General features: G+C 38.5%; 1 protein-coding gene across 5 annotated transcripts in view; it reads left to right on the forward strand.

Annotated features, from left to right (window-relative positions):
* FOXN3 (forkhead box N3) overlaps positions 1 to 24,326 on the forward strand; it is a 134,855-nt gene extending 110,529 nt beyond the window's left edge. For 3 of the 5 annotated variants that reach the window (XM_027637604.1, XM_027637605.1, XM_027637607.1), the window contains 3 exons: positions 6,561 to 6,669; positions 14,206 to 14,229; positions 16,840 to 24,326. In XM_027637604.1, the coding sequence (XP_027493405.1) occupies positions 6,561 to 6,669; positions 14,206 to 14,229; positions 16,840 to 17,389 (683 nt within the window). In that variant the 3' untranslated portion in view covers positions 17,390 to 24,326. The remainder of the gene's footprint in view (positions 1 to 6,560; positions 6,670 to 14,205; positions 14,230 to 16,839) is intronic. The other 2 variants (XM_027637606.1, XM_027637608.1) reach the window with 1 other exon arrangement.
* Positions 24,327 to 26,452: the final 2,126 nt, after the last annotated feature.

Below are 26,452 nucleotides of genomic sequence, written 5' to 3' on the forward strand. Positions count from 1 at the left end.
TCCATCTTCTGGTTTCAGTACTGCTCATCACTACTCGTTCAGGGTGGCTGGAAAGGGGTGGTCTTCAGAAGACTTTGCAACACTGGTTTTGTGGGTGGTTCCTTATAGGAGACTGAAGTGCTGTGGTGGAGATGTTTGGGAAGATATGAGCATGGAGTTTTGCTTGGTGCTTCTAAAAAAGCAGGTTTTCCAAGCGTGAAACTAGTTCTCTCTATGGTTTGGAAATCTTTAATAATCTTGGTCTGAAAGCATTTAAAACCCAGACTAGATACATATATTTTAAATTTGGTAGGAGGAGAAGTAATTCCCTAAAGAGATCTACTAATACTTTTCCACTATACCGCTAAAATTTTACCCCAATGAAATTTGCTGTTTAAGCTAATGCAAGTGGACTCTATATATGGAAGGTACATATACAGAAATCAAGACCAAGATAAAATTGCCTTAATGACAGTCAGAAATTCTTCAAATAGGATAAAATAGATCATGCTGTTTTCTTGGGACGTTTTTATTGTATATGAAACTTAAAAACTCTAATGTTCTTTATACTGCTTGTGAACAAGTCACTTATTATAACTTAGTAGACAACTTCCAATCTAAGTTTTAATATCAGAAAATGATAAATCATTGTCAGCAAAATGTCTCATAAAGCTATTTTTGTTGACAATTTCATTTTAAAACAAAAACTAGGAAAAGACATTTTCATAAGGTTCAAACTTTCCCATTCCAGTTGCTGGATTTTAGTTGGTGGGTTTTTGTTGGTTTTTTTCTTACTTTGGTGTTAATGTATTAAGTCATTGAAGTGATGGAATAGAACTGGAAAGAAAACTTTTATGAAATACTTTCTACTTCTTTCTCTCTAGTCCTCGTAATACTCTTGAACAAGATATGAGTGTGATAGGGTTATCAGGATACATTTCTCTCCCCCACTTCAAATTTTTGTTTAGAATAAATGGCTTTTTGGATGTCCTAGATTGACAGTTTTTAAGGACTGCAGACTATGAAATTTAAGAGCTTTAAAATTGTTCTTGAGCAGTAAAATAGAAGTTAGGCAGATGGCATCAAATTTATGCCTGGGATAAGATAGCTGAAGTGAATAAAGTTACTCATTTGGCAGATAACATTTGCTTTTGGCAATGTCCCATCAATTATACATCATCAGCAAGTTCTGATTTTCAGTTCTTGTAGCCTGAGACAAAGTACTCTGCTAAACTCTGTACTGGAAGAAAGCTTGGCAGAAAAGACCTGAAGCTGACAGATTTTAGCAGAAATTCAGTACCTCTTGTCTGTAATAATTTCATCTGTGCTACAAAAGATGGGTCAGGGAAGGGAGCCCTGAGATAAATGCATGTGCCACATGATGACAAAAGAAGCAAAGAATCAGTCTATCCCTACAAGATACTTTCACACGCCCATATTCCACTTTTTTAAAGTTCATTTTCAATAAATACTATTCAGTCTTCCTTACTAAGTATTGCCTACCTTGAGCTGGACATTTTAATGAAGTGTATGCTTGTTTCCCAGATGACACAAAGAACATGTTATGTTTGTTACCCCTTTCTTCTTCATTTCCTTGACAGCAAATCTCACTCAGTGCTGATATTTAACTTCCATGTGCCAACATTTAACCAAGAAGTTAGTTTCCTTTTTTATTGAGCTGTTGAGGTGTCAGTGTGTCTGGTGACTCTATCCATTGAGTATTTCCTCCTTGTCGTAGTTTGAGACCCCTAAAATCCAATTCCCGAGTTCTTTTCCATTTCAGTTTTACCAAATTGCTACATTTTATGTTTAACAATCAAATCTTCAGGGAAGGCCAGTCTGACATGGTTTTGATTGTTGTGAAGGTCCTGGATGAGGTGGTTGTCTCAGCTGGAGCGGGGAAGCTTGCTTCACCTGCACACACACTTGCAAATAAGAGATTATGGATGCAGTGTGTTGAGGGATGTGATGAAAGAAGTCCATAGTTTGGGATATTCTACTCGGCTAATGTGCACTCAAGACCATGCTCTGGATTAAGACAGTCCTGCTCTGACTATGGAGTGATCATATGGCCATCTACTTATTTTCCACCTACAGAGCCTGAGTACAGGCTACAAAACAACATTGGATTTTTGAAGGGCTTTTGTTGGATCCTTTTAACACTGGCTGAACAGAATGTTTTCATGGATTGAGATTATGATACGTTCTCTTGGACATCATTCACTTTATTTTCTCTTAAACTGTAGTATGAATGTTCGCTACAAAAGACAGATTTTTTCCCCTTGGAGAATTTCAGAGATGCAGTCTTGATATTTGACATAAGCAGCATAAGATCCAAAAATCATCTCTCCATTCATGCAGCATATTCTCTGTACACAGTTTAACTCTAGTCCAGTGGAAGTGTTTCCTGGGTTTAAGTTTCCTGAGAGCAGAATGAAAACATAGCAGTGATGAGAGTTGAAAGGTGAATAATGATTTTGTTGTTTCAGACTCTTTATATTTCACTAGGAACATTTTGTGAAAGAGGAAACCTTCATCAAAGAGACGCACAGGTCTTTTTGCATGGTTTTCTTGAGCTGAGTATCTCAGACATAAACGGCTCTCGCCACTTGCACAGAAAAGGTGTAAATTACATTTCACACTTGTGCCTAAGCATTAGGAACCATGTAACATGCCTGTACTGTTGGTTAAAGAAGCATTAGAAGAGAGGGTTCTGGAATGTAAGGTGTTAGTCCAGGATGGCAGTGATTGATGAAATGGCTTGGAGTAAATTGTCTTGCCTCTACACTTTGAATCTTCAATCTAAAATATAAATACCTCACCTCGAAGTATGCATTTGAAACGTAATTAAAGCTTGTAAGGTGTAAATATATCTTTGGAATAAAAGCACCAGGTAATTTCCAGTAAATAATCCATGACCCTTCAAAAGCACACAGATGTAGAAATAATTGGATATAAGTAGCCATCTTCATACAGCCTGCACAAAGGCAGGAAAAGTGTGTGGGTGTTAGGGACAATGTATTAGTAGTTTACAATTCAGTAATTGTTATTTTTGAGAAGGATGAGTATTGATGCTTTAAATGTTGTAAGTAGAGATGCATGAGCAGGAAAGATCGGTCTTACAGTGGCACATTGGTTATATGGGTAACTAGAAATTCATACCTTTTACCATTGAATTATTTTGATTCTGCTATTCATTTTAGGTTTAAAATGCTATGGAAACTAATGTACTAGCAAGTTGGGATGTTTGGGGCTGTTTTCTTTATGGTTCTAGATACTGAAAGGATACACTGCATTGTCCAGTGTCCTCCTTCAGTGATCCATTGCATACCACCTTTCTCTTTGAGTGATGTAGTGGTATTGCTGCATCATAATTCAGAGAGTTTGGGGAAACAAAACCAAAAATCAGTGGCAATAACAATGCTATTGTAAGCTGAAATAGTTACTGAATTCTGAGTGATGATTTCAGCACACAGAGCTGTGGTGTACTTCAAAGAAAAGTTAAAATCCCAGAATCATAGTTAAGGCCTCTTCTGCCCTAAATAGTCGTCCTATTGAAGCCTTTCAGTGAGTGGTGGCATGTGGCACAGACCAGACATCACTGAAGGGAATTTCATAGGCAGGAGAAAATACCAAGTTGTCTCTTTAGGGATATTTTTAGAGGACAGCAAATTTCCATGTTTTCTCTATTTTCAAACATTTGTTAATCCTTGAAGGGAATATGTGGAGTGTTGCGTGTGTGTTGAGGTGGGAATGTTTTAAATGTGAAGCCTTTGAAGAGAGTGCTTCCTGGGTAGCACACTGTGACTTAGAAACCTACAAAGAGTCAAGGAACATGGAGTACGGGTTCCAGTGAGGATGTCAATGTATAGAGGGTCTAAGTTGTGAGACTTGGAAGTGTATTACATGTATATATGTATATAAAAAAATATATATATACATATACATATATATAGGAGTGCAGGAAAAAAGGAAACTCAGGGAAGGTAAAGAAGGAAAGACAGGAGACTATAGAATTGATGAGGAAGCAAACAGGATTTTTTGAAGAAGCAATGGGATTTGTCAGTAAGGCAGAAGGAGAGGATAGGAGAAGAAAAAGAATAAAATAAACATCGGCTAACTCTGCCAGCAGACCAGGATAATTATACGGTAACCATGAAAAGAAGAGTTTGGGCATCAAGGAGCCTGTTGCTCTCTTTTTGCAGTAGAACTTACAGTATGTTTGCTTTGAAGTTTTACACTGTGTATATTTAGACAATATCCATAGCTAACTGACACGTGGTTCTGTGTGTTTGCATAAATATTTCATTTCAACATAAAACTCTGTGGTTTGTATCATAGTAAAGAGAAAAGTCCCAGATCTTTCTTTGTCAAAATCTTTGTCAAAACTTGGTTCATTTCTTTTAACAGGACTTTGTAAATGTAGAGAAACCATACTGTGTAGTGCAGTATAAAATCTGTCCTTCTTAAAAGCTTGTTGGAAAAACCATACCCATTGGAAATTCTGTCTTTTTATTGATCTTCTGGTATTTAGCATGTTTATCTGTTGCTTTGAATTTACCTGTTATCTGTGCATTTTAGGTTAGCCATATCCTTGAGCAGGCTGCTTTTCTTTCATGACACTGGTGTTTCAACCATCTCAAGGTTGTGCTGTTGAAACAAATAATAATAAATTAAGATTTTGGAGTTTTTAGCAACATAACATTGCTCTACAGTATCTACAAACCCAAACATTGGAGCATTGAAAGCATCATAGTGTCCCCTGAGTGAAAAATTTGATCGATTTCTCATGAACTAGTGCTGGAGGAAAAAGTGTACAAAATAGTCAAGTATAAATAGCAAAATGCAATTTTAAAATTATTTTGGTCATTGAAAGCTGACCCAAGTTGTTATAAAGTAGGTTCTGTAATTTTAGCCATTTGAGACTGTACTTAGGCACTTAAATATAAATGATCTGTTCTTCAGAGGTGCTTAGAAGGGTGGGTGTAACACAGGGATAGGATTTGTTCAGGGAAGTGATATACTCTCACAAGCAGGAGAAAGAAAATTATTTTCCCAGAACTAATCTGTGTGGCCTGGAGTAAAGCAAGGTGAGCACCAGGATAGCAGGAAGGGAGTTGTGGATCTGGCTTGGTGTTAATACGAAGTTGAAGTCTGCCTCAGCAGCTTAGAACTAATATACTTCTGAGCCAATATTCCTCTGCCTCAGAATACACTAATATTTTGGGGTGTGAGTATTTGAAGATGGGCATGTAAAATGTAGGTGTTGATTCTTAGGCTGAATAATTTTTCTAGTCTCCTTGTAATTTGTTTAAAAATAAATGATAAGGTTTACATTTATCTTGTATGTGTTTATATATCTGTGTGTTTAAAAATAATATACTCAGAGTAACGATAATCATTTGCTTTTTGGACATTCCCCATTATGGGAAGTTATGGTATGAATGATGACTTACAGTAAAACAGAAAGTGACCCAACTGGCTAGCTACGGATGTTAAACATGCAAGTTGGGGCACAGGCTGTTGGAGGTTACTGCTCCAGCCTGAAGGGACATAACATCTGTGCAAACAAATGCCATTGCATCTAAGTCAGTCCCTGGTAAGTACCTAGGCTAAGAACTGTATTCAGTAGTCCTGCATCTCACAGTAGAGGATGAAAATACTGAGACCTGCTAAGGTAACTCTTCCTTTGATGGTGCCTTGGTAGTGCTTCTCTGCTGTTCATTCAGCTGCAGGGCTGGCTGCCCTGGCCTAAGCAGTGCACAGAAACATGCCTGCATAGCGTAGAAAACAAGTACTGCGTTGTAGGTTAAAATCTTCTTGGCCAGAGCTGCAGTTTTTGATACACAGCCAAGTTAAAAGGCCTCAGTGAAATCTCTCATCTGTAGTGGCCAGTACCTGCACAGTTCAGTGTCAGTGGCATCAGCGTGCCTTGTTGGGTGGGAGAGGCTGGGCTGTGACCCATCCCTGTACTGCCAGGCTGGGTGACAGAGGTTATTGATGGCCAGAGAGAGGGGCTAATTAGTGGCATGAACATAATGTCTTTTTAGCCTCTTCTCTCTCCCTTCCTGGTAAGTACATATTTGTAGTTAATATTTTATTTTGCAGGAGGCAGAGGCGAAGAGATTGCTGCTCAGAAAGTAAACTGGGATGATAAAAAGCTATTAACTGTATTCTTGCAATGAAGTACTTATGTTCTGTTTATCTGTAAAGGATCATTGTTTCTTTTTGTAGACAAAATAGTTTAATCTGTTCTCATAGATGATTTTGACTCTAAGCACATGTATTCCCAGCAGAATGGCAATTACAAAACAAAAGTGATTCAATTGTACAAGGAATGATCTGAAGCAGTTAGGTCAGGCAGTGGCTTTCACAAGTCATGTTATCATTGGTTGCTGTGAAAGTAGCATTCGAAGTAGCATGGCACTCAGAAGAGTTGAGGCTGAGATGTCCAAGGTAAGCAGTGCACGAGCCTCTCTAATGATTTTTCAGTACATTGAAAAGCTTAAGTTCCATGTTGTGCTCCCATAATTTTCTAACATTTCTTTTCAAAGAAAAAATGTTTTATGTTTTGTTTTTAGTTCCTTCGGGAGTGATACAAAATGGAGCTCGAGTACTGAGTAGAGGAATATTTCCTGGAGCCAGGCCATTGCCAATCAACCCTATAGGAAGCATGGCTGTCGCAGTAAGGTAAGAGTGGCTCATTGTGGGATCCATATGAAATAAATTAGTATTTTGCAGAAAGTGTAAAAGTATATGTGAGCTCTGGTCAACAGATACTTTGCTGCTTCCTCATACTTCTGAGGTTCTAAATGAAATAAAACTCTACCACCTAAAATTCTTGGGTTATCATTCTTTGCAACACAGTCATGGCATATCTGTATTGCACACTGGTTTGTAAAAAGCAGTTTTATTTTCACTAGCAAATTACAGACAGTTTATAGTGAGAACCTCCTACTGTGGCCTGTTTTTCTAAGTGCAGATGCTTTTTCCTGCTGCTCCCCCACCCCTTTTTCTTAAAGACCTTTTCCTGGATTGAATACCAGAGAGAAGAATATCAATAATATTAAAGCAAACCCTGAAAGATATCAGAACACATAGCTGTCATGTTGTTATTAACTTGGGTCTTTGTGAGGCTGTTTCTTTCACTGAAGTTTTATTTCAAGGTTATACCGAAACATTCAAGGGTAAAATGTTGTTTAAGATACTCAATTATCTCAGGAAGCAGGGCAGTAAGAGACATCTAGTGATAGCAGTAAGAACTGTGGTTCCTTGGTTTGCTTTGCTTAAAGCAGTACTGGTTTATTGGTGGAAGAACAATTTGCCTCAGGTGTAGCTCCATTTTCAGTCAGTCACAACAGAGATGAATTTGGTCAAGTGTTCTGCCAGTGCCCTTCTCTTTCAGAACTCTCAGTGTATGCAAAAGCTATTTCAGCTCAGGCAGTGGGGTATTCTGGGTGGGGTTTCATAATTAGTGCTGACCCCGCTTTGCTGGGCTGTTCCAATTACATCCTCTTTTCTCAGGAAACGGCTGCAAGGCAGTGAAATAAAGTATCTTGAAAGCTCTTATTTCATCATTATTTACTTGGGGTTTTATACTCAGTTACTCTTTAATTTTTTTATCCCTTTTCAGAATCAGTGTCTAGCCCTTTGGGTGCAGTATTTCAATAAATGGAAAGAGAGACAGAGAGAGCCTGTGACATTCGTGTACTCTTGATGCTTAAAATGCATGGAGGGGAAGACACTAATTGAAATAAAAGCCATATTTTTTGATGGGCAACTTTTTCAGCTGTTTTTCACATTTGCTACGCTGAAGGGATGCAACCCCAAGGGTCATCCCACAGAATTCTGTGGAGTTCCCTCCATCTGGCTTTACCGCAGCCAGGCCTTGCTGGCAGCGGAGGTCAGCCTCTGCATCAGCTTTGCCACTGGCTTTACCCAGGACTTGTATTCTGCTCCAGTGGGGATTGCAGAGCTGTGGGACTTCTGGGTCATTAATTATATATCATTTTTATGAGGTGTCCAAGCTAAATGGAGGACATAGTGGTCTGAATATTCTGTGTAGAGTTTATCTGCATTTCCTGCTTTTAGACCCTGTTTCATAATCAGGGTTGACTCAAGGAGGAGATAGAACTGTTTTACTTCCAGGCCACTTGAAAACTTAATTCTATATAGGCATTCTCAAATTGCTGTGCTGTAAATCTGTATATAGTTAAATTTTATGTGTTTTCAGAGGACTATTTCTTATGTTTTTTCCCAGCAGGTAGAGAACAGGATCTTTACCAGCTACCTGTTAATGGAGAGTTGGGAAATTAGGGATTTTACCCCTCCTTTGCTTATGTTCTTTTTGCTCTGTCTCAAAGAAAATCATTTATAATTAGTTAATGCAGACATTTCTAATTCTTTTTGTTCTCCAGCCTTAGGCAGTATTAGAAATAGCTTGCTATGAATATATTCCTAGTGTGCATGATGTCTGCTCATATTTAAAGGCTTCTGCAATATCCCCTCTTTTAATTCTTGAAAGGCAGGGTTTGGCACAGACAAGAGGCTTGAAAGCTTTTGAGAAGTTAGGGGACTCTACAACAGAGTTGTACAGGCAGTTTTGCCTTGCTTCCCTCAGGAATAGTAATATTCAGAATTTCTTTAGGAAGAAGATCAATCTGGATTCACAATGCCTTTTAGAACATCATCTGGTCCTCTCAAAACTGGATACTTCTGTTATCAGTTACTGTAAAAATGACATCGTTTCTTGGGTGCCTATCCCTCTCCTCAGATACACAGGGCTAAATAGGACCTGTCATGTTGAGTTTTCATGGCATCTCACGAGAATAACTTCTGCTTATAATGTGCAACAGGGAGAATTTACAACAGCATCCATACAGCCTTCTTTTGCAGTTAAAAGTGGGAGTACTGCTCAGATTGAGCTGTCATTCCTGCATAGAGGACGATGCTCCAGTCAGGCTGGCAGGGGATGTTTTCAGACCTGTTTAGGTGAGGGAAGGTTGATTTCCTCTTCTAGCTTTCACCAGGAGGGAGGTCTGGGCAGGCATGGGCGGTTGTACAGTCTCCTGTTACAGTTCTGCAGAAACTATGTGCCTCTGGCTATATATTGAGAAGCCAGACAGCTTCTTCTAAGAAGTTTTTACTCAAGTGTGTATTTTCTTGAGAAGAGTTCCTTTGGTGTTGTAAATGAAAGGCCTAAAGCCACTTAAAGAAGGTAGTTTTCATCATTCATATAGGGCACCTGTAGCATTTTCTTGGTAGAGGATTGTTGCATAATAAATTAAACCTCTTAACTGTTTTTCTTTAGTTACCACGTGTAGAAGTTACAGGTTCTTTTTTAAGGTGCTAGTCTCTGTTGGCACTTCCTTGCTGTCTGAGCTGTTTATTTAATTTTGTGTTTATTTCCTCAATATCTTAATGTTCTTTGGTTTTGTTGTCCCCCAAACTGGAGCATATAACTTGCAGTATGTTGTTGTATTGTGCAGTGTCATTGATGCCAAAACAGAGTAGCAAAAAGTTTGGTCTTGGATTAAGTTCACAGTTGTAATGAGGTGGAGTGTTTTGACTTGTGTTATTCAGAAAGGAGACTAAAGCCATAGCACTGGACTAAAATGCTGAAATCTGTGATTTCTAATGTTTTAGCTCCCATCAGTTGGAAGGTTTACTGTGCTATTCATCTTTGACAGTGCGACTGAATGCATTTTGATCCTGCACAAGGTATCAATGTGTTGCTGTTCCCTTGTAATTACATGTAATTACTTTATATTTTTATATATAAAATAAAGTACAATTGAATTAAGTACTTCGGGTTAAAAACCCTACTGAAATGTGTTTAACAAACATGACTTTTCATGAATAAAGAATAGCAATTGAAGAGAGCTTCATTATTTTTTAGTGCATTTGCCTTAAATTGCACAAATAGGCCTTTCATTCCAAACTAATCTACAAATGGAAAAGGCATCCCACACTATTTTTACTTTGACAATCATCCTCTGGTGTTAAATCTCCACAGCAGAGCATAATTGGATGTGTTTTGACAGTAGCTTTTTATTTACTTTATTCACACTGCTTTTAGCTTGTTTACCATCCATATTTTCCATGTTGTGGCTGACAAGCCTAAGACCCACCCAAAGACAGCAGGGAAAAATAACGCTTCAAAGCTGCACAGCGTGTAACATGTCTCTAACATGAGATCCATCATATATATTTTTGGCAGACCATATCCCCATACAGTTCCCTGAGAGAATCTAAAAGCAAATGCAGTGATAATCTGAATATGTACAAAAGAAAATATTAACTTACAAAGGTATTCAGTGAAAGCAGGCAAAGCCAGTATTTCTTTACATGCAGCAAGAAGTTGGTTGTGCTTTGAAGGTGAGCTCTTCCTCTTCCTATCATCATCCATTGGAAAATATTTTTTAACTGTTTTCCTAGGAGAACTTCTGTGTTCACTTTAGTAGGCACAGTCTGTCAAAGTAGCAAGTTCATCTGCCATCACATGTCTTGACAAGGTGCAAGAAGTTCTATCATAAATAATCACCTTCACCTTCCTTTGAGTTAAATATCACCTGTTGCATCAGCCCTTGGGAAGAGCACAAGCTTGGAAAGTGATCCAACATTAGAACTGTTGGAACTTCAATTTCAGTACATTCAGCAGACAGCCTCCACCATGATGTTTGTGATTTTCTCTGGTTATCCATAGTGTGAGTGATTTGTGACTGTGTCAAAGTCCTGCTGCAGTACAGTAGAACTGCTGAGCCTAAGCCACATCTGCCTGATGTGGACAGATCCACTCTGAGGGGAGGTTGAGAGAAATTCACCCCACAGAGAATCTCACCAGCTGTTTAGGACAGGCCTTGTAATTTGGTTCAGGTTATTCTGCAGAAGATGTTTTACAAAATATCTGTGGTAATTTAAAAAAATAAATTCTTTATATGCTACGTATGCCTAGGTAATAGGTTAGATTACTTTTGGTAGCGTTTCTTAGAAATACCTTGGGGTTTAAATTATTGCAGGTTAAAAATAAAAATTAATGGGATATTACATAGGGTTTTTTCCTTTTTTTGCAATTCTTCTTTCTCACCAAACATTTGTAGCTTCTCTGCCTGGTTTTGGATGGGATAAAATTCATTTTCTTTCTACTAGCTGGTACAGAGCTGTGTGTTGGATTTAGTGCAAGAATAATGGTTTTATTGCTGAATAGAGCTTACCCCAAGTTAGAGACTTTTCAGTTTCCCGTGCTCTGCCAGTGAGCAGGTGGACAAGAAGCTGAGAGGGAGCATAGCCAGGACAACTTGACCCAAACTGGCCAAAGGGGTATTCCATACAATAGAGCATCATGCTCAGTATATAAACCAGGAGAGTTAGCTGGGAGGGGCTGGTTGCTCCTAGGGGATGCGGTGAGTGGTGAGCAATTGTATTGTGCATCCCTTGTCTTTCTTGTGTTTTATTCCTCTCTTTGTTCCTCCCTTTTCATTGTCATCGTTGTAACAACATCATTGTTACTGTTGTTATTATTTACTTTATTTCAATTATTAAAGTATTCTTATCTCAGATTCTCCTCCCTGTGCCACATGAACCTGGGAGGAGCAAGCAGCTGCATTGTACTAGTTGCTGACTGGGGTTAAACACCAACATTGTCGAGGAATTTCACAATGATCTGTAAATTGCAAACAAGCTTCCTAGGGAATTTCCCTCAGTAAACAAAAAAAGAAAAACAAAACCCCACACACACACACAAAAAAAAACTCTACTGAGGTTTCCAAGATAAAATGTTCCCTCTTCCTAGGAAAAGCAAGCGCATCCACACTGGCAGAGCTACTGCTCTTCCTTGAGGGAAGAGGGAGGGGAAGAAAAAAAATTAAGAAAAAAAGCAATCAACAAAATGCCCAAAAATGCAGCAGTAACAAACCTTACCTATGAGTAAATCATGAGTAGGTTTTAAAATACCTGTTCTTCTGCTATTAATGCCACAGTTCCTTATGCAGCTCCTGGTCATTGAGGCGTGACAAGAATTTTGTGCCTAACTTTATTTGAACATGAAAGATTGTTATTTAGGATTATTTTCACTTAAAATTTATAGGGCAATTACTAGATTATTCCTCGGGTGTAATTTTAATTATTGTGATTTTATTTTTCATGCTGGCTTTATTTTTGCTTATTTTTTTCTCCCATTCAAGCAGTGGTTAAGTACACCAAACTTAAGTAACATGTGCAGAATAGATGCCAAAGCATAAGTACAGTTATTATCATTCACTTATATTATCTGTGAATGATTATTTTTACTTAGATAAAGAAATTGGTAGGTATTTTCTTTTATAAATTCCTAATTGCATCTTCCTAATGCTCTTGCTTATTACTGTTATGATCAGCTTAACAAACCCCAAGTCATCTTTGTTGCATTGCATTCCCTTTTCCACCTGTAAGAGGCAGGATGAGTTATCCTTGGGAGCCAAAGGAATCCTTAGTAACTAAAGGACAATAACAATGACTGACTTCATTAAATTCTTTCTTTGCAAAATGCAGTGGGCTGTATTTGGCTTAAGCTCAGATCTGGTGTTGATACTGCTGGCAGTTCATGACTCACATTTACTGTGGTCCTTTGTATACAATTATGCTCTGAAGTACCTTTGTAAGAGCTGCTGTCACTAGTGTGAGCAACTTGATGACTTTCAACTCAATAACCCCTGACAGAATCTCATCATACAGCAAGTGAACAGCACTTACTTTTCCATATGCTTGCTCATCCTCCTCAATGCTGGTGTGTAGTGGTTTAAAGAAGCAGTTCAACTACCTGTAGCCAAAAGTTCTGACTGTCCTGAATTTCCCTTTAAAATAAAAGAAGAGTGCTATTTTTTTTTTATTTTAGCAAACCTGGAACTTGTCAAAATCTGCAAACCCAAGTTACCTGTACTGCTTTCTTTGTATCTTCTAACTGGGTATTTCCAGTTACATACCAAAACTGTCATCTATGGGTACGCAGTAGCTGTCATCCAGAAGGATCAGAGGTAGATTAAGGTGATATTTAAAATCCACATAGGTTTTCTGTGTTCATCAAAGGATACACCTGTCTCAAGGGTGGAATACAGTAAGTATTTTTCAGGAAAACTTTTTGCCATTTTGCAGACAGAATGTGATTGCCTTTTTTTTTTTTTTAAAGCTAGTAGAGAAATTTAAGTAAGATATATCTGTCCTTGAAAAATGACAGAGGCTTACCTTTGTCTCATCCTGAGGAAGACCTCTTTGAAAGGCAGAGGCACTAACACTGTGTGAGAGACATAATTTCCTTACTGTTTAAGATCCAGCTGCTGTGAGTCCCATCTTCTGATTATATTAGTAGCAGAATTCTTATCCATCAACAATGGGAATGAAGTTGGACTTTCAAAAGTCCAAACTTACCTCTGCACTGCTTGAGGATTGTGTCACTGTGCTACACTCAAATGGAAATATTCTAAAAAGAATCTGTGCACAGTGCTTTGGGTTCAGATCTCAAGCAAATAAAATGTCCATGTCAGCAGGATGAAAAGATCTAGAGATTGTCCCATGGAGGTTCCTGAAAGGGCAAGCCACTGCTTTAAAACATGAAAATATGTCAGTTTCTGGAAATTTTGACATAAAGTCCTGAACAAAAATGGGGAGAAAATAAGGTATTACTCAAAATAAATTTCCTCTCATTGTTACAGTAAGCACAGAATTCTTAAATACCTTTTCTTCCCTTCTGTAATTTAAAAATAATCCAAACATCAGAGCAGGCACGTTGTAAAAATCTTTTACTGTTTAAGTAATGAACTTAGAAGTACAACTAGAACTGTGAGCAAAAATAGATTCAGCTAGCCAAAATCTGTCTCCTGAAACCCCAGGGAGTTCTGTCCACTGATCCAGACTGAACTAAGCAGACCACAGATTCATTTCCTAGTGAACATGCAATTGTATAAGAGCAGTGTAAAGCTTTAGAATGTTTCAGAAGCAAGTATGGAATATGAATAGTTTAGATATTAGTTTATTCAACTCTTACTAATCTACTAATATCAGTTACAAGTAATTAATCTTGTGTTTGAGCTGTTGCATATCAAGATACAGAGTAGATTAATTTCCTTTCAGGGTACATGACTTTTGATGTGAATATCCTAAAACACTCTGCCTGTGTAAATTTTATTTCTGCAAATATTCCTTGCTAATTCTCTCCTTGACAACTTTCTCTTCCTTTTTTATTTCCTCAAGCAGAACTGGTTGGAAATCTTTCAAAATGTAAGTGAAACCTAAAGATTTTTCTGAGATGCAAATGCTGCCCATTTCCTGACCAGTTCCACTATAGAAGCCTTCCTTCTGAAGTGTGTTGGTATTTCCTTTCCTCCTCTTTTTTTTTTAAATGATTCCTTTTTTGCACCTTTCTGTGAACTTCTGTTTTTCTTTATCAGCATCCCTGTTTGCAGTCACTCCCTGTGGGATGCTAACCCCATTGTAGTACACCTTCCCCTGGGGCATTGTCTCTGTACTCCCCAGGCATTTCATTCTGTTTTTATGCTGATTTGAAAGAACTGGGATCCAGAGTAAGTCCCATGGGCAGAGTTTCTGAATCCAAATTATAGCCCTTTTATGTAAAAGCAACACTAGAGACTCAGGACTAGGGCAAATCAGGGATGTCTTACTGGCACATGGTTGCGCTGCTCCATGGAACTGTAGCTTTCCTTTTATTGACAGTCTCTCAGTACAAACTAACAAGTAGATTTAATAACATAAAAATGGGCATCTTGGTTTAAATCCCATCCATTAGAAGCCTTGTTTGCTAACAGTCAGTAGGAATCCCATATGAGTTCCCACCCATTCTGTCCTGTATTTGTTTCCTTGGAGCACGAATAGATTATTTTTTAATGGAAAATTAGTAGCATGTGACTTTTAGTGAGCTACATTGCTCTGACTTTTAGCTGCCTAGTAAAATCAAGTAACTTTAATTTTATGCTAATTTATGATAATTTTTAACATCTTTAAATGTAAATTTACCCTAAAAATGAAGAATCTGTCACTTAAAATGCATCACATGCTTCCTTGTAATGGCTGATCTTAAGGAGTTGGTTATAAATTCACCTTAAAACTAGTTTAGTATGGATGATTTCTTCTTTTAAGCATTTGGCAACCTCTAATGACATCCCCTGCAGTGGCAAGCCATCACAGAGTAAATGCAGCTGGCTTGCTACACAGTCATGAATGACATTGCATTTAGTTATTAATAATTGAAGTCCCTTTGGATTCTATATAGAATTTATGGATCATGCATGTACTAAGAAATCTAGGGCACGGTAATTTTGTTGAGCAAAAGAGGTTGACAAGAGGCTTTCTTTGCTAATAACTGGGCCTTCTATTCTAAACATTTCTTTGAAAAATACTGTAAATAAAAACATTTGGAATGACCGATGAATTTGCTACCTTCTAGCATTATCTTGTCACTGGTTCTTAAAAGCATGCAGGTTTCTTATCTCAGTGAGGTCCACAGACAAGATGAATAGGAGCTGTGGAATTAGATATCACTCATATATTTCCCATCTTTCAACCTTACCTTTCAAAAATGGATAATACTCTGCTGCTTATTCTATTAAAAAAAACATACGTGAGGTCCATTCCTTGAAACCATTTTTTTAAGAAGAGCAGTAATACTCTGGACTTGCCCCTGTGCCATTCCTCTTAAATATCTACGTTCAGTGCATGCATTTAAGAAAAGGTATTAATCCAACGCTGCCATAAGCATGCAAAAGCACTCTAGTGGTAGCACAAAGATGGCAAGAGGAGATTTTAAATCAGTTTATCAAGTGATAGTTTAAACACCCTTGCTTTTTTGTTGTTTTGGTTTTTTTTTTAACTGATAGAGAGATTCAAGGCTGGTGAACTGGCGGGTAGCAATGATGATGGCTTTACTCAACGATGAGTATCCCACTCTCCTTTTTTCAACAGGAATTAAGGATTAAGAATTAAGGGTCAGTCCCTTCTTTTTAATAGTCTTGCGGGCATTGTATTCCATACTGTAACATCAGTGTTGCCAAATTGATGCTCTAATACTTTTCAGTCCAGAAAGGAACACTGTTAGTTTTTAAATGTATCGTGTTGCAGTAGTTCCCACAGCACAGGGTGCCATAAAACCAAAGGAGGACATGACAACTTCTAGAGCAAATCCAGATTTATTTATTTTTTCTAATGCTTGTTTTTGAGCACATTGTAATATTTTCTTGGTAGCTGGTAGCCTAAAATTGTATTGCTTTTATTATTCATTAACTGATCAGAATCAGAAATGTGACTGGACCTGGTTTTTATACTTAGTTGCTCCTTTTGTTGGAAAGAGTCCTAAATGGAAGCTGTGCTATTTCCAGGTGAAACATCTCTTGCACTTGGAGTGCTGGAGCTGGAAAGTGTCTTTCAGAGGTGGCAAAGAATTACTGAAGAAAGCTAGTGTCTCTTCCCCACATTTTATATGAAAAAGAGGAGGGCATATTTATGCAACTCAATAGAGTTTATTTATCCAGGAGATAAAATTATGTTGAGGGTTTTTCTTTTTAATTTCTGGAAGTGTAAGCTATTAGTCAAAATGTAAATCAGGACTGTTTAGATATCATTTATTTGTAACCATCCCTTCCTTGCTCCTGCCTCTTGTGCTGTTTTCCTTCTTTTGGCTTGTTTTATATGTCAGGTCCAATCCATGAGCAATTAGGCTTTGAAACCACCTTGCATGGACATTACTTTAAAACTCATAATTGCAGATGATAATTTCAATTTTCCTGGCAGTACCTGTCAGTTGGCTTTATCATCTTTTGCTTTGAAGCAGGATCACATCTTTGTGGCTTCTAAGACTACTTCGATTTGTTTTTACAGGAATGGAATAACAAACTGCCGGATGCGGACAGAAAGCGAACAGTCCTGCGGCTCTCCAGTTGTTAGCGGTGACCCAAAGGAGGATCACAACTACAGCAGTGCCAAATCTTCCAACCACAGGAGCACATCACCTGCTAGTGACTCCGTTTCCTCTTCCTCTGCTGATGACCAGTATGAATTTGCAACTAAAGGTAGCCAAGACAGCAGTGAAGGAAGTGAAGTTAGCTTCCAGAGCCACGAGAGCCATAGTGAAACAGAAGAGGAGGACAAAAAGCAAAGTCGGAAGGAGACCAAGGATTCTTTAGCTGACAGTGGGTATGCATCTCAGCACAAGAAAAGGCAACATTTAATGAAGGCGAAAAAAGTACCAAGTGACACACTGCCTCTTAAAAAGAGACGTACAGAAAAGCCCCCTGAGAGTGACGATGAGGAGATGAAAGAAGCAGCAGGATCACTCCTGCATTTAGCAGGAATTCGATCCTGTTTGAACAACATCACGAATCGGACGGCAAAGGGGCAGAAAGAGCAAAAGGAAACCACAAAAAATTAGAACAAATCAATGATTTGTTTGAACTTACAAAGTTTTGTTTCAGCACGTCAGGTGAATTCTAATGATTTGTGGCAATATCAGCAATTTTTTCCTTTTTTGTTTTTCTTCTATTTGTTTTTGTTTTGTTTCTTTCTTTTTTTCTTTTTATTTTTTGAACCCTTAAGATTTTTATTTTTAAAGGAGATTGAAGCCATAGAACTCATACTGACACTCAGCTAATTTACGAAAAGCTTTTCATTACCTGAAGACAAAAAGTTAACAAAAAAAAAGCCAAAATCGCCATTGCTTTCTCCAGCTTGTCAAAAATGCGTGGTTGAATACGCAGTGACATCAACATTAATGTGATGGGAGTAAAATTGGGTACTTGGAAATCCCTCTTATAGTAGAAGAGCTGTGCATAATTTAGTATTCATTCAGGCCTGGCCCTTAAGAATTTTTTTAATGGCCTTACAATTGGGTTAGAAGTGAATGTGAATAAAAAGATTTGTGGGAAAGAGGAGGCATGTACTTCTCCGCCAAGAACCATCTAGTGGCACTTGGATACATTGTGCCATACAAGTCTTTGGACAGCCACTGGTGGCAACTGTGCAAGCTGTAATGCACTTTCAGTGCTTCGTGTATCCCATGTGGCTCATAATGTGAAGACTGATAACTATAAGTTTGAGGAAATTTGAACTATGTATGCAATGGATTTCAGTGAAATAACAAGAAATGGGAGGGGGGTCACTGTTAGTAGCATCCTTAACCATTGAATTCTGTCTTCTATATTAAATTGAAAGAATGTTCAAAAAGCCATAAGCCTGAAGATTGGCACTGCGTGCAAAAAATCATAGTAATAGGGAAAAACAAGCTATGTCTTCTAAACTGCCTGAGTGAAAAGCAATCAAGTCTAAGAAATTACAGTAGATACAATGTACATCAGAATCTTTTTCTGTGGATCACATCCTTGATCTAACTGGGGAAACAAAGCTACCAAACCTGCCATTAGTAGTATTCTGTATTTAAAAATAAAAGGAAAGCATATTGGTGAACAGTAAAATTCAGAAGTTTAACAAAAGAGCTCCTACACTGCCCTCAGAAATGAGTGTGCAGTGGCCGTCAGTCAGGATTCATCTGTGCAAAAATGACAACAAATTTCCAGATTGAACCAGCATAGCCAGCAGAAAAAATTTGATCCACATTGCATGGATTCCTTAGGGAGGGGGGGAAACAAAAAGCAAACAATTTTTTTTATTCAAAGATGACAAAGTTCTTGTAAGGTAAATAATGTATTTAGCATGAAGCATGAATTATTTTCATATAAATATAGAAAATAGAGAAAAAGGCTATGCCTCTAATTTTTAAGCCCTTAGGCTTAGAGTTTGGTTTTTTGGGGTTTTATTTTTGTTTTGTTTTGTTTTGTTTTTGTTTTGGTTCTTTTTTGTTGTTGTTGGGGTTTTTTTGAAGCAGGTGTTTAAGGTTTAACCTTCTTCAGGGACAAACACTGACTGTTGGGGAACTTACTCTGCAATATTAAAAAATAAAATCTTCATGCTCTGGTAGGGCTTGGACGGTTGAATTATACTGCCTTGTCTGCACATTCAGCCCCCCTCTCCCTACTTCTGTTTAAAAAAAGAAAAAAAAAAGTAAAAATGTGTCCTTTCTTCGTCTGTACATGTGTAACATGACGCAATAATCTGAGGGCAAATTTAGTAGTGAGTGTGTATGACAGAATCAAGAGAATAATGGGAGGTTAATTGAGGAAGACTCTCTGATTTGATTCAGGAATAAGTAGACAAGAAAATAGCTTTGCTAATTTGCCATGAAAAAATGAAGTTAATTAAGAGCCTTACGGAGGTGTCCGGAGAAAAACCAGTGTTACAGAGAGTGTGATTCAGGTACAGTGCTACTCTCCTGGTAATGATGACTGTGAGACTGGAGATCACTACAGCAGAGAGAAACTGTGAAATAAATAAAACAGTCTCTCTCACCTGGATTCTTGCATTTGGCATGAAAAATTCAACACTTAAAATATCCTAGAGGCAAAAAGAAAATCCCAGGAACCAACCACTTAGTAGAACAGAATGGTCGGTTTCTTAAAGAGTATAGGTTTAGATTTATCCCTAACATCTGTTTCAGGCAGCAGTTTCACCAAGATGGATCTAGTTTATGAAGAGTGAGTTAGAGAAGGGTTTGACTTCCCACTCCGTGCAGTGAGCTAAAAGTTGCATTTGGAGATGCCTGTGGTGTGTTCGGTTAGGAAGTGGAAGGACTGAAGGGCTGGTCTGGACCTGGTCCTGTGCTCCACAAGCATTTTTACAGTAAAGAACAGGGCCACGCTGGCAGCAGCACAGCAAAAGGGTGCCTCTATTCCCATCTCAGCCAGCGTGTCCTGGGATCCAGAGACTGCCTGACAGCTGCGTAGCTCAGCACAACTGCCGGCTATGGAAATAAAGAAGGAGAGAGCCACAGATAGTGCAAAAAACAGCCTATATTCCTCTCAGTACGCTGGGGCTGATGCATGCAGGGTTGATTCCCTGCATTAGTTAAGTCAGGAATACATAGATACCAAGTTTTCTTGACTGCCTGCAGCCCTCGAGATAATAATGGGGGAAACAGAAAGGGCCAGTCCCTTGGCCAGGTAACACAGAGATGAATGAGCCATAGTTTTCCCTTGTCTGTTTGGACCTGGATAATCAGCTTCTTTCCAGATCCATGCTTGCTACAGCCAAAGTCCACACAACCCCGTGCAAGAAAACTTGATCTTCATCTTTTACGGACTTTGGGGAGAGTAATTTGGATAGAAAATACAACAGTATTACTTTGCCACCACCTTTGCTCATTAATGCATAGTTGTACCATCTCAGGAGTACTTTAATATTTATCAAAAAGCAGCACTGAAAAGTTAAATCTAGTAGCAGAAGATACACTTAAACCATGGCTCAGCTATCTCTGTCCTCCAGGGGAAGCAACGTGTTTGTGTGTCAGTGGCCAGATTCTGTCCACAACACTAATTCCAGAGCAACTTCTCTGATTGCAGTATGTCAGTGCAAATGAGATCAGTATCTGTTGAACAACAAGTACCATTCATTAATGTGGACTCTTGGTGGCTAAATATATAATTACCTCTAGTATTACTCATCTTAGAAAACAGTCATTTTGCATAAATATCTAATTAGGCAAGTTATCTTTATACAGATATATATACATATATATATATATATATATAAAAAACTTATCTAAGACTTCAACAACTCCTCTCTATATTTGCTGGTAAACCTAAAATGTTGGCAAGCATCTATTTTCATGTCAAATTTGTTTCTACTAGTCTGATCTGCTAAGGACATGTGCTTTGGTATGAGTTTACAAATTTATGTTCAGGAAACAGCAGTTTGGCTGAAGGCTAATGCCATCAGCGGATTATTTCTGGTGTTTAAAAACAGCTTGTCCTTATTGACACTTACTCCGACTGTTGATGAGAAGTACATAATTTGGATTGTATAAAATATTTAGGAGTCACCTTTTAAACCATTTTTGTGCCTGGCTGACAATGGCAACTTTTTCAGAACTGGTTCTACTCCATCAGAGAAGTTCTCTTTTTCTTGTAAGAACTGAAACTGATTTGTTTTCCAGGAAATACAATGTCAGCTTTTCAATAGAGTTGTCTCTACCTTGACTGAATGATGTCAAAACAGAGTGGTAATTGCACTGTATTACAAACTCTCTCACTTGCCAGATATGAGGTAGTGTGGTTTTGCTTGTTTGCTTTCCTTACTAAGCCATTTTGGAGTGAGAAGTTGTCAAATCTCTAACTTTCCATTCTTCTCACCCTATCAGTATTGCCAAATTAGCATTTCTCCAAGACAGGTGGGGTCTGGGGGAATCCCAGGAGGTCAGCAAGCATTCAGTGGTGAGTTTCACACAGGCATGAACTGTAAGGGTTGCTGGACTTCATGGCGGGTTCCTTTGGAATATGCCTTTTGCAGCAAGAAGCTCTTGCAGGCCAGAGCTAATGCCATAAGCAGATTTCACCGGCGCCTGCACAGAGGTGAAATCTGCTGGTCGTGCTTGCATTCTGCAAGCAGTTGGATGTCCTACTGCATTTTCATGCAGATTCTGCTTGCATATAAAAATTCAGGCACAGGTCTTGAACAGCTTAAATGTATCACCCTGTAGCTGTTTCTGAAAGCAGTCTGCTTCTGTTCTTCTCCTGGCAAAACTGGCAGTAGTTCTACCAAGATCACAGGGTTTCACAGCTGAAAAGCCGAACATGGAAGTGAGGAGGTATGCTGTGTAGGACTAGAGAACTGTCCTGAGACTGTGTTCTCTTCTCAGTGGCAATTCAGTTGAGGTTCATATTCTTGTTCTTCTCTGACATTAATGGGAGAAGGGAATCCTGAAGGAAATGCATTGACTTCCAGTGTTCAACTGAATTACTGTCTACCTTTGGAAAAGATACAGAAAAGAGCTGGAGGCTGCATTCTTCACTGTAGTGAGGTAGAGTTACATCAACATACTTTAGCAGAGAATGAAATCCTTAATTCTACACCAAATAGCACCAAGGATAAAATTACCAAAACAACACTTTGTCCTGGTTTCTTGGTGGCAGTGATTGATTTTCACTGAGATTTTGGCTCCCAATCCATCTAAAGATGTAGATAGATCATAGAGTTATGGAATCATAGAATATGCTGATTTGGAAGGGACCCATCAGGATTGAGGCCAACTCCTGGCCCTGCGCAGGACACCTCAAGAATCACACCATGTGCCTGAGAGTGCACAGTCTGATGTTTTCTGGAACTTGAAGGTGTCTGATCTCCTTTGCAGTCTGTGGAGCTACAGACACCCAAGTGCTCCTGGAAGCCTTTACCATTTCACTGCTATTACCATTTTTCCTTGAATCTGATGCTAGGCATTCTTGAAAACATTACTCTCCTGTGCTCCAGGATCAGAATAAAACTATTGAGAGAATGCATTTCCAATGCAATTTACTTCGCTTGATGGAGAATGCAAACCCAGCTCCTTTGGGCACATCATTCCTGCCTGAATAGCTCATTGGCATATTTTCTAGGAAATATTTTGAAACATTTTCTTGACTTTGCCACCAAAAGAGCATTTGAACCATACATCCTCCTGATTGTAATGGAATATCAGTGTTGACCGTCTGACCAGTTAAGTTTTAGTAGTGTTCTTCACAGCCCTCCAGTAATATATCAAACACTGTTATGCACATAATGCAGCACTGTGATCTAATTTAAATAATACTTTTTTATTATTTATACTACTCTATGTAATATACATCAACACTTTGCTATATAACCTAAGTGATAACCCTCTTCTTAGTTACCTGCCAAACTCTGAATTTCTGTTTGGTTTGTATTGCAATTAGCACAGTTACCAAGTTGTAATGATGTCTCTTTTCCTTTGAAATGGGATGTGTAAGTCAAACTATACATTTTGTGTGTTTCTGTTTTGAGATGCAGTTTATAAGGATTTACACACAACATTCAATGTTCTGTATAAATCTGCATACATTTGTGAATTCATCTGTTAATCCCCTTTTATTTAGAAAGTATTAATAGATGGTGGTTTATTAGGGTTTTTTATTTTTGCATTTGTTTTTTTTTTTTAGTACTGGTTATTCTTGAATTAAGCAGAGACTTGTCAGCTGGGTTGCTTTATCTTTGATCATGTACATGACCTTATAATTCTTCCACAGTTCAGCAAACAAGTACTAGTTTCACTGACCAAAAAAAAAAAAGTGTCAACCTAATGTGTCTATGGTGCTGTATTTTGCTGGTATACATTTAAAGCCAGAAATTATTTAAAGGTCACTTTCAAGTTCTTCTAATAAGTAGCCTTTGCTAGTTTGGGGAGTTTGGGTTTTGTTTTAGCATTGAAACAAGGTATATTTATCTGAAGCTATGAAATGGTTTTTCTACTGTATCACATTTCCTTTTGCAAAGAGGGGAATATTGACCTGATGTAACATCCTTTCACAGTCAGTGGAAGGGGGTTTTGTTTCACATTTTTATTTTCAGTGGATTTTGTTGAGCTTTGGATCAGGCCAGCAGTTACAGGAGCTCATCATCTGAGGGTTTAAGGGATAAATGACAACTTGTGCTGGCCCTCAGTGCTAGAAGGGATTTTATCGAATGCCAGAATAACATGCTGGATGCTGGAATGGCTGTTCATCTAGAAATGGGAATCTTTTTCATTTGTTTACTCTGGCCTGAAATCCCAAGACTCTCTTTTTTGTTCGGATGACATTGAACTTGAGTACATTTTTAAGTTACTAGAGCATTGTACATTTTCTGAGTATGTTTGGGACAGCAATTGAAAGTCATACCTGTATCTGATAACCAGTTCCATGCCCGCATCATTCACACTCACTACTTAAAACTGCCATGATGTAAAATGTTGGGGGGAATGATTTGTGTGTGTATGAAAAGCATTATGAACTTGTACATTTTTTTATACTCTGATCTGTAATTTCTGAAATATTTTGTTTTACAGAAAAAGTGATAAAGCAATCAAAAGACCAAGAGATTTAGTATCAATGCTTAAGGGTCACAGGACCTTAACTGGCCAATAAGTTAATTTAGTACAGTGATAAGCCAATTTTTTTTCCTGTACTTGGCATCTGAAACTGCCAATTTCAACAATATTAAAATACGAACTGTGATGGGGAATGAACAGTGATGTTAAGTTGTATTTGTGTTTACCTAAATGAGCAGTCCGAAGGCAAGTGCAATCAGCTGATCTTTAGGAAATATGAAATTGTTGATTTAGAGGCATACTTGCATTTTACATTTTCTTGATGTGTAATCATATTGCCAAAGACAAACTATTTCATCAATTATTATTGTAAATAACACTTTCCCAAAATCTACCATAAAGTTTCTGTGATGTATTGTCTTCCAGTTGCAATAAAAATTACTGAGTTGCATCAATTGAACAATTGTATTTGTGTGAACATTGGCTTCAAAATATGTCCAAATATTAAGAAAGAACAACAGTGATTTTTATTTTTTTTTACAAATTAATTCCTTCATTATTAAATAGTTCTTCCGCCCATGAGATGTTACGTGTATCTTCACTGCAGTAGATATCAGCTCATGTTAATTTGCTGTCATGTGCAAATGGCTAGACATACCAAAATTGGTGTTAATTTAGGGCCTGATCTTCATTTCTCATCAGTTTTGCAGCCCAGAAACAAAGCTGATTTCACTGGGAATTGTATCTCTTCTTTTAATTAGCAACAATCAGAAGAGATCGAGTAATAAAACATGTCAATGGTGTATATATATAACATCCCAAAAAACATTGCTTTGTAGTTGTTGCATCAACCCTCCACAGGTTTTATTCAGGTTTCTGCAGCACTAGGGCTCATAATTCTTTTGCCACGTTACTGCTTTACCTCGCGGCATGAATAGATTGTTTGCAGGAGGAAATCCTGTAGAGTCAAGAGCTTCAAAGCTAGTTGCCTCAGCTGGCTTAATCTGTAACCACCTAGGAGGTATCCTGATCTTCAGATACTTGGAGCCTCCCTGGTCACCTTGGGCTGCAGCAGGAATAGTAATGCTCTTTGTTCACTGACGCTAAAAACTGGTCCCTCTCTCTATAGATTCAGCAATCCAACCTAAGTCTAGAGTTGAAGAAAACAGTGCAGAAGGATTCTCTTCAGAGAGTAAATAATAGGGTGTATAAAAAAATTGTAGTTGCAAATGCCTCATAGCATTTTCCAATTAAAATTAAACTGAATAGTAGAATCTTACAAATCATCATTCCCCAAACTCTGTGGTTTGAAAGTGTTCTGGTAACAACCCTAGGTATTTATACGTTAACTTTCCAAAGGATTGAGAAGAAAAAAAAAAAAACAGTTCTTCTGTCAAACTTTGTCACACCTGGTTTGAAACTCTGCTGAAGCAGAGGAGGATGGTTTCTCAGCCGTGTAAGGAGAATGTATAGCTGCTGAAGCTGGAACTCTGCTGACTTGGAGCTGAAAGTGCGTCCCCCTCACTTGTCTCGATGCCATCCAGAGTGGTTGGTATGGGACACACCACAGTAGGCAGCTGAGGGACAAGATGGATGTAAACAGGTCCTGGGGGGAGTGGGGCAGAAGAAACAAATGTCCAAGATATGCATGAAAGAGCATAAAAGTGCCTAGCCTCAGTGTCTGTCCAGGCAATTACTACTTCAGTGTATTGCCTGGAAAAGTTTCTGTTTGTAATCTACCCTTGGTACCCACTGCCACTGCAATGGAACAAGGAAGAGAGAAAACAGACTTGGCTGAGGAGACAAAATAGGAGGAGACTAGTGAGAAGGCAAAAGCACTTAACTGTGCTCTGAATCATCTTCCTCTAATGGATCCCCCCTCCCATCTGCTGCCAGTTAAGCAAGTATCACGCAGCACCATCTGTGGATGTATCTGTAGCGACGTGTGTAGAGGAGCAGGGAGACCTGCAGTCTCCACAGAACATGTTTTAGCCTTTATATACGAGGCAGCAAGCTTGCCAAGAGGCTGGTTGTGGGCTCTTTTCAGCATAGGGCATTATGGGAGGGCCTTAAGCCATTCAGCTCAGGGGTGCTGTCGGAGATGCGCTGAATGCCAGTTGTGCTACAGACTTTTGTGCAGCGGTGCCATTTGCCTGTTATGGGCAAAACAGTCTCAAGTTGTGAGTTTTACTTCATTGCAATTAACACAGACTTCTGATCACTCATTTGGGTGTTTAGAAAGGACATAAACAACCAAACACTTGTCCTACCTCCTCTCCAGGCTCAACACCTTTATTTGCACTGTGGGTTGTGCTCAGTTTGTCAAAATGCCTCTGGCAAGCCCTTGGGCAACATGGGCAGGTGAGGTGATTTATGTACGGTCTCTTTCTCCTGCTCTTTCTTCAGGGATGTCCCTGCTCCAGCACATATTGCCTGCAGCCACTCCAGGAATTCCTGCCCTGGCAGGGTGGTCCACAGGCTGCAGTACCTCAGGGGTGCACAGAATCCTGACCTCAAGTGGGTCTCCAGCAGCCCTCCGTGTGCTGGTTCCTTTGTAAAACACATCTGAAGAGGAGCATCCTGTGC

The sequence above is a fragment of the Corapipo altera genome, unplaced genomic scaffold (genome assembly GCF_003945725.1).
Source record: "Corapipo altera isolate COAL_440 unplaced genomic scaffold, ASM394572v1 23, whole genome shotgun sequence".
NCBI lineage: Eukaryota > Metazoa > Chordata > Aves > Passeriformes > Pipridae > Corapipo > Corapipo altera.